Genomic DNA, 12,425 nt, shown 5'->3' with positions numbered 1-12,425 from the left:
ATATCTAGATCAAAAGAAATATATGCACAAAAGGTGTATCAAATATAAGTCAAAAACATAAACTAAATACAATCTTGATCATGCAATATAGACTTGTTAATAAATTAAAGTGCTCTGTGCGTTGCAAAATACCCCGTGACTACCGCACACTGTAGTATGGAGGTAGGTGAAAAATAAATGAAACCAAAATATGTAGCAGCAAACAACAAAAAAAAGTCCAATATAGGTGCTCAAATGTCTATGTAACAAGTGTGGTGACCAGATAAAATAGACAAAGTTCAGATGTAGACAGCAGGTACCAATAATCTTATGGTGAGCTATAAGGAGTGACCCCGTGGTGGGCGGTGAGGTGCTGGGTGATCCCTCTGATAAAAAGCTCACTCACCAGAAATACCCACCCCACACAGGGGTATAGAGCGGGTATGTAATGGCACTTTTCCACTGCAAGTACCGGCTAGTACCGGCTGGGCTCTACTCGGCCCTGCTTGGCCCGGTTTGCTTTTCCACTGCGGTACCGCATGGTATAGTGTCGGAACGGTTCGGTACGGTACAGGTTTGCTTTTCCACTAAAGTAGTACTAAAGTTAAGTGGGTGGGATAACAACGGGGTGGGTGTGATTCTCTGACCAATCAGTGGCTAGTAGTGACTGCATGCAAAGGATTGTGGGATATGGTACCAGTTTGGTACCTGTTGGAACCACAATCGAGTAGGTACTGTTTTTTCAGAGCCGTACCGTACCGTTCGGTTCCATGCAGTGGAAAAGCAAACCTATACCGTACCGTACCGAACCGTTCCGACCCTATACCATGCGGTACCGCAGTGGAAAAGCACAAAAGCGTGCCGAACTGGTACGGTTCCATGCAGTGGAAAAGCGCCATAAGTGTATCCTGCGGCAGGAGAGATCCTAATATCCTCGCCAACTCCTGGATGGGAATGTCCTGGAGGTGATCTGGAGGTTCCTAAATGGATGATTCCCCAGGGAGAGTAATCGGGATCTAGCGGGCTCCTGTCTGCGGGTAGTGGGCGTCCAGAAATATCCTCGGGGTGTAACTCGCAGTGGTGTACCAGGGGTTAATAAATAAGGCACATAGCGTGATACCGTATGGGCAAATTGAATAATAAAATGTTTGAGAGGTACTCACATTCCAAACGGAAGATATATGCATACAGTCATATGAATGGAGCGCAAACGCGATCCAAGCCTCGATCTCGGCCAAACCGGAAGTGATGCGACACGCTGTACGCGTTTCGTAGTACATACGTCTTCAGCAGCGTCGGGTCACTTCCGATATCTTCCATTATATACATGTGGTAACCAAGCAACAGATTGTCAACAGGTCTGGCACGTATTCCGAAGGCGGGACTGCACGCCACGGACTACGGAAAAATGGAGGTATTCGGTGCTGTGAATGTTAGGTAAAGGAAATATGCACATATAACCGCATAAGTTGGATACGGCATTTTACACATGTAACCGAACAAATCAAGTACGGCACTATGCATATGTAACCACACAAAATAAAGACAGCACTAACAAAAAAACAATTAACTACTCCATATTATCTCACGGGTATCAAATAGATATATATATATAGATATATATATATATATATATATGGGACCTGGACTGCAAATTATATTTAATACATTTAGAGCTTAAGCGCATCACATGTATATAATCAGAAAAAAATATACAATATATATCATAAATGCGGGAAAACCTCCCTATATCTTTAAATAACATGTTATAAATTATACACAAAGTTTATTATTGATAAAAATAAGATTAAAAATATATTTAAATGGTTATTAATGAAGGAGAAAGAATTTAATAGGAAGAGGGTGTGGGAGGATGCTTTTTTAACCTCATCCAATAGGCATAACATATGAATGTGACTGGCTTTCAACGGAGCGGATTCACACATGTGCAAGGCAACTGCGGTGCGGCTTTAAAAAGGGTCCTGTGCATTTTTGGGTCTGGTTCAGGTGCGAATTCAGGACTGCAAACAACAGCTGGACATACACTATATTGCCAAAAGTATTGGGACGCCTCCCTTTACATGCACATGAACTTTAATGGCATCCCGGTCTTAGTCCGTTGGGTTCAATATTGAGTTGGCCCACACTTTGAAGCTATAACAGCTTCAACTCTTCTGGGAAGGCTGTCCACAAGGTTTGGACTGTGTCTATGGGAATGTTTGACCATTCTTCCAGAAGAACATTTGTGAGGTCAAGCACTGATGTGGATGAGAAGGCCTGGCTTGTAGTCTCCACTCTAATTCATACCAAAGGTGTTTTATTGGGTTAAGGTCAGGACTCTGTGCAGGCCAGTCAAGTTCCTCCACCCCATACTCACTCATCCATGTCTTTATGGAACTTTCTTTTGGCACTTGTCGAATCATTAGGTCCGGGGGGGACTATGGCGTGGGTTTGTTTTTCAGGGGTTGTTGGCCCCTTCCTGTTCCAGTAAAGGGAACTCCTAAGGCGTCAGCATACCAAGACATTTTGGAAAATTTCATGCTCCCAACTTTGTGGGAACATTTTTGGGATGGCCCCTTCCTGTTCTAACATGACTGCGCACCAGTGCACAAAGCAAGGTCCATAAAGACATGGATGAGCGAGTTTGGGGTGGAGGAACTTGACTGGCCTGCACAGAGTCCTGACCTCAACCCGATAGAACACCTTTGGGATGGATTAGAGTGGAGACTATGAGCCAGGCCTTCTCATCCAACATCAGTGCCTAACTTCACAAATGCACTTCTGGAAGAATGGTCAAACATTCCCATAGACACTCCTAAACCTTGTGAACAGCCTTCCCAAAAGAGAGGAATCTGTTATAGCTGCAAAGGGTGGGCCAACTCAACATTGAACCCTACGGATTAAGACTGGGATGCCATTAATGTTCATATGCGTTTAAAGGCAGGAGTCCCAATACTTTTAGTATTATAGTGTATGTTTTGGAGCCTAATGCTGCCCATACCCTATACGAAAAATCGTTCAAACTCATTTTCGAAAAACAAACACTCGGCCGTAAGAGCAAACGATAATGCCATCATGTAATAATCAATAAATCATTCAATGGACATAGGTGAATCCATTTTATGTTTGTTTTTTCATATATTTCTGGTGCAAACCGTTTGGAGAAACACATTAACCTTTCAATTTATCGTTTGTTCAGCAGAAAATTTACAAACTTGTCCTTTGTTTTTTTGGCTCAAACATGTCACAGACGATTACCGATTTGTGCCCATTAATTGGCCGAAAAATGAACAAACTGCCAAATTGACTGAATTTCGGCCAATTTTACGTATAGTGTATGACCAGCATTAGACTATTCCTATATGTTTGTTGGAAATGAGTGTTAAATGGGAGACTCTATAATGTAGGAAGGAAACACTTAACCATTCTGGTATCTTTCTTCCTATGGGGTTTATAGGATAGGATGCCTTCACCACTCTGGTATCCTCTTACTTGGAGTTTATCAGAAAATTTGGCTTGTGGGAGGGACATAGCTTCCTGAAAGAACTAAAATCTAATAAATAAAATCGGATTGACCAAGGACAGTGAGGCTGGGGAGAAAAGAAATAGATGATGCTGGATGTCCTCCAGCCAGGAGATTAGGTGACTTTATTGGCTTTTCATCAACTGCTGAGCACAAAATGTTTGCGCACAACTTTGTAATCGTTTTCCATGTTTGAGCAAATAATTGGAAATGGGCAATGGGGCAATGTGATTGTTTTTCTTATCAATTTCCATCTCAGTTTTGGTTGCATGTTTACCAGAAGTGTAACCAGAACCTTCAGGGCCCCAGTGCAAGAAACCATGAAGGGCCCCCCTGATCGGGGCCCTTCCCTTCAAGCCTTGGGCTCTTTCCACTGATCCTGGGGCCCTTTACTCTCGTTGCAGGGCCCTTTATTATGGTCCTGCAGCGGGACCCTTTCACAAGTTCTGCAGTGGGCCCCCTTCCTGCCATCTTGGGGCCTCCCCACGGTGGTGGAATGACAGGGCCCAGTCGCAAGTGTGACCTTTGCGATCCTGGAAGTTCACCCACTGGTGTCAGTAATTTTAATTTTTTGGTATTATAATTGTATAACCAAAATGACTCTGTCCATTCAGAAAAGGAAGGAGCTGGTAAATTACATATTTACCGACCCCTTCCTGGTTCTCTATTGTGAAACATCCCCTGCAGCAGCCGGCAGCAAAGGTAAGGGAGAACAGTGGGGGGGGGGGGGGACCAGGGGAGCACACAGGGGCCCAGAGACAGCAGAACGCAAGTGAACTGGATAGGGCGGGGGCAGCATACAGAGGAACCAATCTCCTCCATTTCCTCCTGCAGCTACAGGAGGAAAAGGAGAACTGTGATTTCTCTACATGCTTCCCCCCTCGCCCCTCCTATCCAGGTGTACAGGGGAGCTGCACAGGCCCCCTGGAGCATGGGGCCCGGTTGCAATTGCAACCCCTGCAACCAGAGGCGTAACTAGAACCTTCAGGGCCCCGATGCAAGAAACCATGAAGGGCCCCCCAGACCCCTGGCCGGGGCCCTTCCCTTCAAGCCCAGGGCTCTTCCCACTAATCCTGGGGCTCTTTACTCTCATTGCATGGCCTTTTATTATGGTCCCGCATCAGGATCCTTTCACAAGTTCTGCAGTGGGCCCCCTTCCTGCAATCTTGGGGCCTCCCCACAGAGGTGAAATGCCAGGGCCCGGTCGCAAGTGTGACCTTTGAGATCCTAGAAGTTCACCCACTGGTTTGCTACCGGGCCCCCTGGAGCATGGGGCCCGGTAGCGATTGCAACCCCTGCAACCCCTGTAGTTACGCCCCTGCCTGCAACCCCTGTAGTTACGCCCCTGATGTTTACACAAAATCACAAGATAATTTAAATGGTGTGCAGCAGATTGTTGTGGATCAAATTCAAATGATAATGTCAAACTTTCAGGAACTATTTCATGTATTAGTGCAAGGTTTTTGGGGAGGACTGTATTGTAGCCCCAAACTTTATGCAGGCGGGAATTCTGGCAAGGCTCATGCACCTTCTACTGCTGCCATGATGTTTTTTTTTTGTTTTTTTTTTTTTATGCCATTTTATAAAATCACATTTGGATGTTTCAATGGAATGAGGAATTTTAATAATATGATACATTCGTTTCTTAATAAGCCGCAAACATCCTTTTAGCTGATAACATTACATTAGGGGGGTGTTTGTAAAAAGAAATACTCCTCCATTGAAACTGCATATCAGTTTGTTCTGTGCGGATGGGGAAAAATGAAATGTTCTCAGGCTATATTCTTTGCAATTTGAATGTGTGATTGTGGAAAATACTGCATTGTGGCCACTAGATGGCACCGAGGAGCATACTTATGTTCAGTGCCATCTAGTGGCCATAATGCAGTATTTTCCACATGCACACAGTTGAATTGCAGAGAACATAGCCTGGAAATATTTATATTTGCCCCATTTGTACGGAACATTTTTTTAAATATTATCATGTAATATTTCTGCAGGTTGGCGATACAAGGTCACTGTTCAAGTTAAAGGTGATTTTATTGTGCTTGGATCATTCGCTGTGTCCTTAGAAGGATCTCATGGGAGGACTCCGGAGTACAAAATACACAGGTGAGCAACACTCATTAACCACTTTACCACCAGAGGATTTTGCTGTCTTACATCCAGGCCACTTTTTGCGATTCGGCACTGTGCGACTTTAACTGACAATTGCGCGGTCGTGCGACGCTGTACCCAAACGAAATTTACGTCCTTTTTTTCCCACAAACAGAGCTTTCATTTGGTGGTATTTGATCACCTGTGTGATCTTTACTTTTTGCGCTATAAACAAAAAAATAGCATAAATTTTGAAAAAATAACAAAACTTTTAAATTTTTTATATGAAATTTCCCCCCAAAAAATGTAAAAATCAATTTTTTTTAAAATTTTTGGCCAATTTGCTTTCTGCTACCTATGTTTGGTAAAAAAAATCACAATAAGCGTATTTTGATTGGTTTGCGCAAAAGTTATTGCGTTTACTAACTAAGGGAATGATTTCTGGCATTTTTGGTGTTTTTTTTTTAACGCGTAATGACGGCGATCTGCGTTTTTTTTTGTGGGACTGCGACATTGCAGCTGACAGATCGGACCCTTGACTGACATTTTTGACACTTTTGGGGGTACCAGTGACATTACTACAGTAATCAGTGCTATATATATGCACTGTTACTGTAAAAATGACACTGGCAGGGAAGGGGTTAATGTATGCCTGGTGCTTACTGACGTGTGTGGGGGGAGGGGACTGTGTGACACAGGGACAGATCGCAGGTTCAGCTATGCTGAACCCTGCAATCTGTCACTGTCTGTCACTTAGGAGATCCTCCCGCTTTGTTTACACGAGCGGGCAGATCTCCACATTCAAATCCCTGACGATCGGGGAAGAGCAGCGGCGATCGTCGCTGCTCCTCCCCTGGCCCGACTCCCGCTGTGACTGAATACAGCGGGAGCGAGCGCTGCCCACAAGGGGAGGAGTCCAGCGACCTAGGTCTACGTCGCTGGACGGGAACTAACCACTTTGCCGCAGTAGAGCTCGAGTGAGCGGTCGGCAAGTGGTTAAAGACCAAACAATTTTGGTCATTCCTAGTTGCCCTAAATGTCATGGGTTTAGAACCACTTTAAACCTAAAACCAAAATAACAAATTAAAGCCAAACTCCAGCTCACAGTTTCTAATTCGTTACAACAATTTTTTTTTTTCCTCTTGGGATAAAGGTTTTACATAAGTAAATAAAAGCTGATCACTTTATTCGCCTCTGCCAGTGTAAGACGTTCTGTCCTATTTATGTAAACGTATACATTCTGTGCGACCTGTCAGATCGCACTGCGATATGCGATCTGATCTGGGGGTGTCGTTAACTTTGAATTGACACCCCCAGCGTATCGCATATGGCAGCGTGAACCGCCTGTGCTGCGGATGCGATGCGGTTATACGCAGTATATTTGCAGTGTTCCCGCATCGCAATAGTGTGAACCAGGACTAATACTGTTTTAAAATGTTGCTGTTTTTTTTTTTTTAACAACCAAAAACCCCTGCACGTTTTTTTTTCCTTATTTTAATTTTTTTAATTTTATTGTATTTGAATTGATTTATTCAATTAATATATTTTAATTTTACAGTGGTCCTATCATACCGGGCAGGGCATACACAGCTTTTATTGATGCCAACATAGATATTGGAAGTGTCAATAAGGTGACATTTGTTTGGCGCGGAGACCTACTGAAGATTTTGCACGTTGGAGCTTCCACAGTGACAGTGCAGTCTGGGAAGGATGGAGTGATGTGAGTATTTCCCTTATATTGTTACTATAGAATTGTCCGCAAACCAACTCAGCCCTGGCCGTGTCACACTGAAAATTGCCTAAAGTGTTATTAAACCCAGACCCTGCATTCACTATATCTGATCTCCCACAGTACACAGAGGATGGAAATGCAATTATTTTAGTAAATGAAAACTGCTAAATACCTTTTCTCATCAGCAGTATATAGCAGCCTTTTGACTTCTATCGGTGTCCAGCAGAGTACTGGTTAAAGCTTGGTAATATAAAAAACCCGCGCTAAGTTAATATATAAAAATTTCCCTTTTCTAATTTTTTATTTTTTTTTTGATGTAGTAAACAAAGTGTGATGTATTAAAAAAAAGTGTTGTATTGGGGGTTCAGAGTGTTGGGGTATTGGAGATACAGATAGGTGGAGTAATGGGGGTGCAGAGTGTTGGAGATGCAGAGAAGTGGAGTAATGGGGGTGCAGAGTGTTGGAGATCCAGAGAGGTGGAGTAATGGGGTTGCAGAGTGTTGGCGATGCAGAGAGGTGGAGTAATGGGGGTGCAGAGTGTTGGAGATGCAGAGAGGTGGGGTAATGGGGTTGCAGAGTGTTGGCGATGCAGAGAGGTGGAGTAATGGGGGTGCAGAGTGTTGGAGATGCAGAGAGGTGGGGTAATGGGGGTGCAGAGTGTTGGAGATACAGAGAGGTGGAGTAATGGGGGTGCAGAGTGTTGGAGATGCAGAGAGGTGGAGATGCAGAGAGGTAGAGTAATAGGGATGCAGGGAGGTGGAGTAATTGGGGTGCAAAGAGGTGGAGTAATGGGGTTGCAGAGTGTTGGAGATGCAGAGAGGTGGAGTAATGGGGGTGCAGAGTGTTGGAGATGCAGAGAGGTGGGGTAATGGGGGTGCAGAGTGTTGGAGATACAGAGAGTTGGAGTAATGGGGGTGCAGAGTGTTGGAGATGCAGAGAGGTGGAGATGCAGAGAGGTAGAGTAATAGGGATGCAGGGAGGTGGAGTAATTGGGGTGCAAAGAGGTGGAGTAATGGGGATGCAGAGTGTTGGAGAAGTGGAAAGGTGGAGTAATGGGGGTGCAGAGTATTTGAATAGCAGAGAGGTGGAGTAATGGGGGTCTCTGCACCCCCATTACTCCACCTTTCCGCTTCTCCAACACTTAGCACCCCCATTACTCCACCTCTCTGCATCTCCAAAACTCTGCACCCCCATTACTCCACCTCTCTGCATCTCCAACACTCTGCACCCCCATTACTCCACCTCTCTGCATGTCCAACACTCTGCACCCCCATTACTCCACCTCCCTGCATCCCTATCACTCTACCTTTCTGCATCTCCACCTCTCTGCACCCCCATTACTCCACCTCTCTGCATCTCCAATACTCAGCAACCCCATTACTTCACACCTGTGCATTTCCAATACTCTGCACCCCCATTACTCCACCTCTCTGCATCTCCAATACCCCAACACTCAGAACCCCCTGCATCCCCAATACAACACTTTTCACCCCCATTACTCCAACTCTCTGCACCCCCATTACTCCACATCTCTGCATCTCCAATACCCCAACACTCTGAACCCCCAATACAACACTTTTCATCCCCATTACCTCACTTCTCTGCACCCCATTACACCAATACAAAACTTTACACCCCCTGCCCCTCCTATTACACCTCATTCCCCAATATGCTCTCTCTGTACCCAATTACATCTCACTCTGTCCCTCCACCCCCAATACTCTGCACCCTCTTCCTCCCCTGACATAAAGCGCCCCCTGCTGGTCACATCTGGGCTGTTCCCATCTGCAGGGTTTGGGATGAATGGTCAGAGGCCATGAAATAAAGCAAAGTGGTCACATGAGCTCAGTAGAAATGTGTGATTAGTGAAGAATGGTGACCGCCTAGTGTGTGAGCTCAGCCCCTCCTCCTCCCCATACACCACACACCTTCCTGTCATTGTATCACCCAGGAGAAGGCAACTCCGTCCCACCAAAGCCCCGCCTCCTCTCAGTCAGCTGTTCGTAAGTCTTAAAATGTAATCAGACCTGGAAAATGTCTTGTGCGCATGTGCACCGGGGCTCGCACCAGCTGGTTGTGACGTAGTGTCACCGGAAGTGACGCGGGTCCGGAATTACGAACAGCTGACTGAGAGGAGGCGGGGCTGAGGTGGGACGGAGCTGCCTTCTCCTGGGTGATACAATGAAAGGAAGGTGTGTGGTGTACAGGGAGGAGGAGGGGCTGAGCTCACACACTGGGCGGTCACCATTCTTCACTAATGAATGAAATAACAATTTTAGAACACCGGTCTCTCTGCGCTCCAAGTCCCAACGGCTGTCCGTGGGGCACATGCGCAGTAGCGCAATCCCACGGACACAGGGACTGGACACAGAGACACTTGGACTTTATTATATTAGATATAAAGTGCCAAAAAACTCAAGTGAGTTCATATATTAAACAGTCCATATACAGTATCTCACAAAAGTGGGTACACCCCTCACATTTTTGTAAATATTTTATTATACCTTTTCATGGGACAACACTGAAGAAATGACACTTTGCTACAATATAAAGTAGTGAGTGTACAGCTTGTATAACAGTGTAAATTTTCTGTCCCCTCAAAATAACTCAACACACAGCCATTAATGTCTAAACCACTGGCAACAAAAGTGAGTACACCCTTAAGTGAAAATGTTCAATTTGGGCCTAAAGTGTCAATATTTTGTGTGGCCACCATTATTTTCCAGCACTGCCTTAACCCTCTTGGGCATGGAGTTCACCAGAGCTTCACAGGTTGCCACTGGAGTCCTCTTCCACTCCTCCATGACGACATCATGGCGCTGGTGGATGTTAGAGACCTTGCGCTTCTCCACCTTCCCTTTTAGGATGCCCCACAGATGCTCAATAGGGTTTAGGTCTGGAGACATGCTTGGTCAGTCAATCAACTTTACCCTCAGCTTCTTTAGCAAGGCAGTGGTCTTCTTTTAGGTGTGTTTGGGGTCGTTATCATGTTGGAATACTGCCCTGCTGCCCATTCTCCGAAGGAAGGGGATCATGCTCTGCTTCAGTATGTCACAGTACATGTTGGCATTCATGGTTCCCTCAATGAACTATAGCTCCCCAGTGTTGGCAGCACTCATGCAGCCCCAGACCATGACACTCCCACCACCATGCTTGACTGTAGGCAAGACACACTTGTCTTTGTACTCCTCACCTGGTTGCCGCAACACACGCTTGACACCATCTGAACCAAATAAGTTTATCTTGGTCTCATCAGACCACAGTACATGGTTCCAGTAATCCATGTCCTTAGTCTGCGTGTCTTCAGCAAACTGTTTGCAGGCTTTCTTGTGCATCATCTTTAGAAGAGGCTTCCTTCTGGGATGACAGCCATGCAGACCACTTTGATGCAGTGCGCGGCGTATGGTCTGAGCACTGACAGGCTGACCCCCCACACCTTCAACCTCTGCAGCAATGTTGGCAGCACTCATACGTCTATTTCCCAAAAAACAACCTCTAGATATGACGCTGAGCACGTACACTCAACTTCTTTGGTCGTCCACGGTGAGGCCTGTTCAGAGTGGAACCTGTCCTGTTAAACTGCTGTATGGTCTTGGCCAACATGCTGCAGCTCAGTTTCAGTGTCTTAGTAATCTTCTTTTAGCCTAGGCCATCTTTATGTAGAGAAACAATTATTTTTTCAGAACCTCAGAGAGTTCTTTGCCATGAGGTGCCAATATTGAACTTCCAGTGACCAGTATGAGAGAGTGAGAGCAATAACACCAAATTTAACACACCTGCTCATCATTCACAACTGAGACACTGACAAGTCACATGACACCAGGGAGGGAAAATGGCAAATTGGATCCAATTTGGACATTTCTATTTAGGGGTGTACTCACTTTTGTTGGCAGTGGTTTGGACATTAATGGCTGTGTGTTGAGTTATTTTGAGGGGACAGAAATTTTACACTGTTATACAGGCTGTACACTTACTACTTTACATTTTAGCAAAGTATCATTTATTCAATGTTGTCACATTAAATAGATATAATAAAATATTTACAAAAATGTGAGGGGTGTACTCACTTTTGTGAGATACTGTAAATGTCCAAAGAAATGTGCCAATGTGCTCAAAAACTGCGCTGATTTCCTTAGTAATGGAAGGTGCTCATCGGTGAGAAAGGTGCCACACTCCCCTCCTGCCCCTCTACTCACCAAAATGAAGACCATCTCTGGGTCAAGGGGAGTACGGAGTCCTGGATATAAAATCTGGGTAACCTCCAGCAATCACCGCTCACTTCAGTTGAAAGTAGTTTTTCCTTAATAGGCTAGGCCCAAATAAATAAAAAGATCCATAGTGAAGTATTGCTAAAATACTTACAAGACAAAGGATAAAAGATTACAATAAGGTGATAACAATAAGCTTCCTGGAATGCCGTCTCTCATGCATTCCACGGAGAGACAGGAAGTGACATGGGTGGTTAAATCGGAAGTTACATCAACGAGCTTCACCCGCCTTCCCGAGCGTCAAAGGACATCTTGTCCTTTGTACTGGTTAAAGCTTGTAGGAGGAGTTTTCATCCTGGCCTGACTGTCCTATGAGGCTGCATGACCCCTAACCCTCTGTCAGGATAGTGTTGATTGGCCCTGTGCTGATAACATGCACTCTCTCAAGAAAACAAAAAAAAACTCGCTAGCAATACACACCAAACTGAGCATGTGCAGAGTGCACCCAAAGCTCTGTTCTATCAGCAGATGGATTGGGGACAGTGGAAGAAGGGGAGGATCAGAGAATACAGGACCAAACCACATTTTTACACAGTGCACAGGATTAACCCCTTAGGTTCTACAATTAGTATAACAAGCATGCTTTACTGCATATACAGACTGATTTTACTGTTGTGGATTTATTCACAATTTAAATATATGTAGTACGGAGCTTGTGTGTTTATATTTTTTAATGGATAAGATATGTCATCAGCACACTGACAAGCTTGTTTCAAAATACAAAGCTCTTCTTTATTGCATTCAGAGCAATAACAAAAACTGACAGGGCTACCACCCTGTTATTATTTTCAAAGGAGGTTTAATCTTACAGGCGCCCCGCTAAAAG

At 44.8% G+C, this 12,425-nt stretch overlaps 1 protein-coding gene across 1 annotated transcript in view; it reads left to right on the top strand.

Annotated features, from left to right (window-relative positions):
• The window catches only part of LOC309564210 (pancreatic lipase-related protein 2-like), a gene marked incomplete at both ends in the record, with an annotated part of 71,105 nt that overhangs the window by 54,027 nt on the left and 4,653 nt on the right, over positions 1-12,425 (top strand). Inside the window, 2 exons of the mRNA XM_082268837.1 lie at positions 5,503-5,614; positions 7,158-7,319. Coding sequence (XP_082124963.1) covers positions 5,503-5,614; positions 7,158-7,319 — 274 coding nt within the window. The remainder of the gene's footprint in view (positions 1-5,502; positions 5,615-7,157; positions 7,320-12,425) is intronic.

This window comes from Pelophylax lessonae, assembly GCF_965119305.1.
Source record: "Pelophylax lessonae genome assembly, chromosome: 9".
NCBI classification, from domain to species: domain Eukaryota; kingdom Metazoa; phylum Chordata; class Amphibia; order Anura; family Ranidae; genus Pelophylax; species Pelophylax lessonae.
The sequence above is the reverse complement of the archived record's forward strand: the minus strand, read 5'-3'. Positions and strand labels throughout refer to the sequence as shown.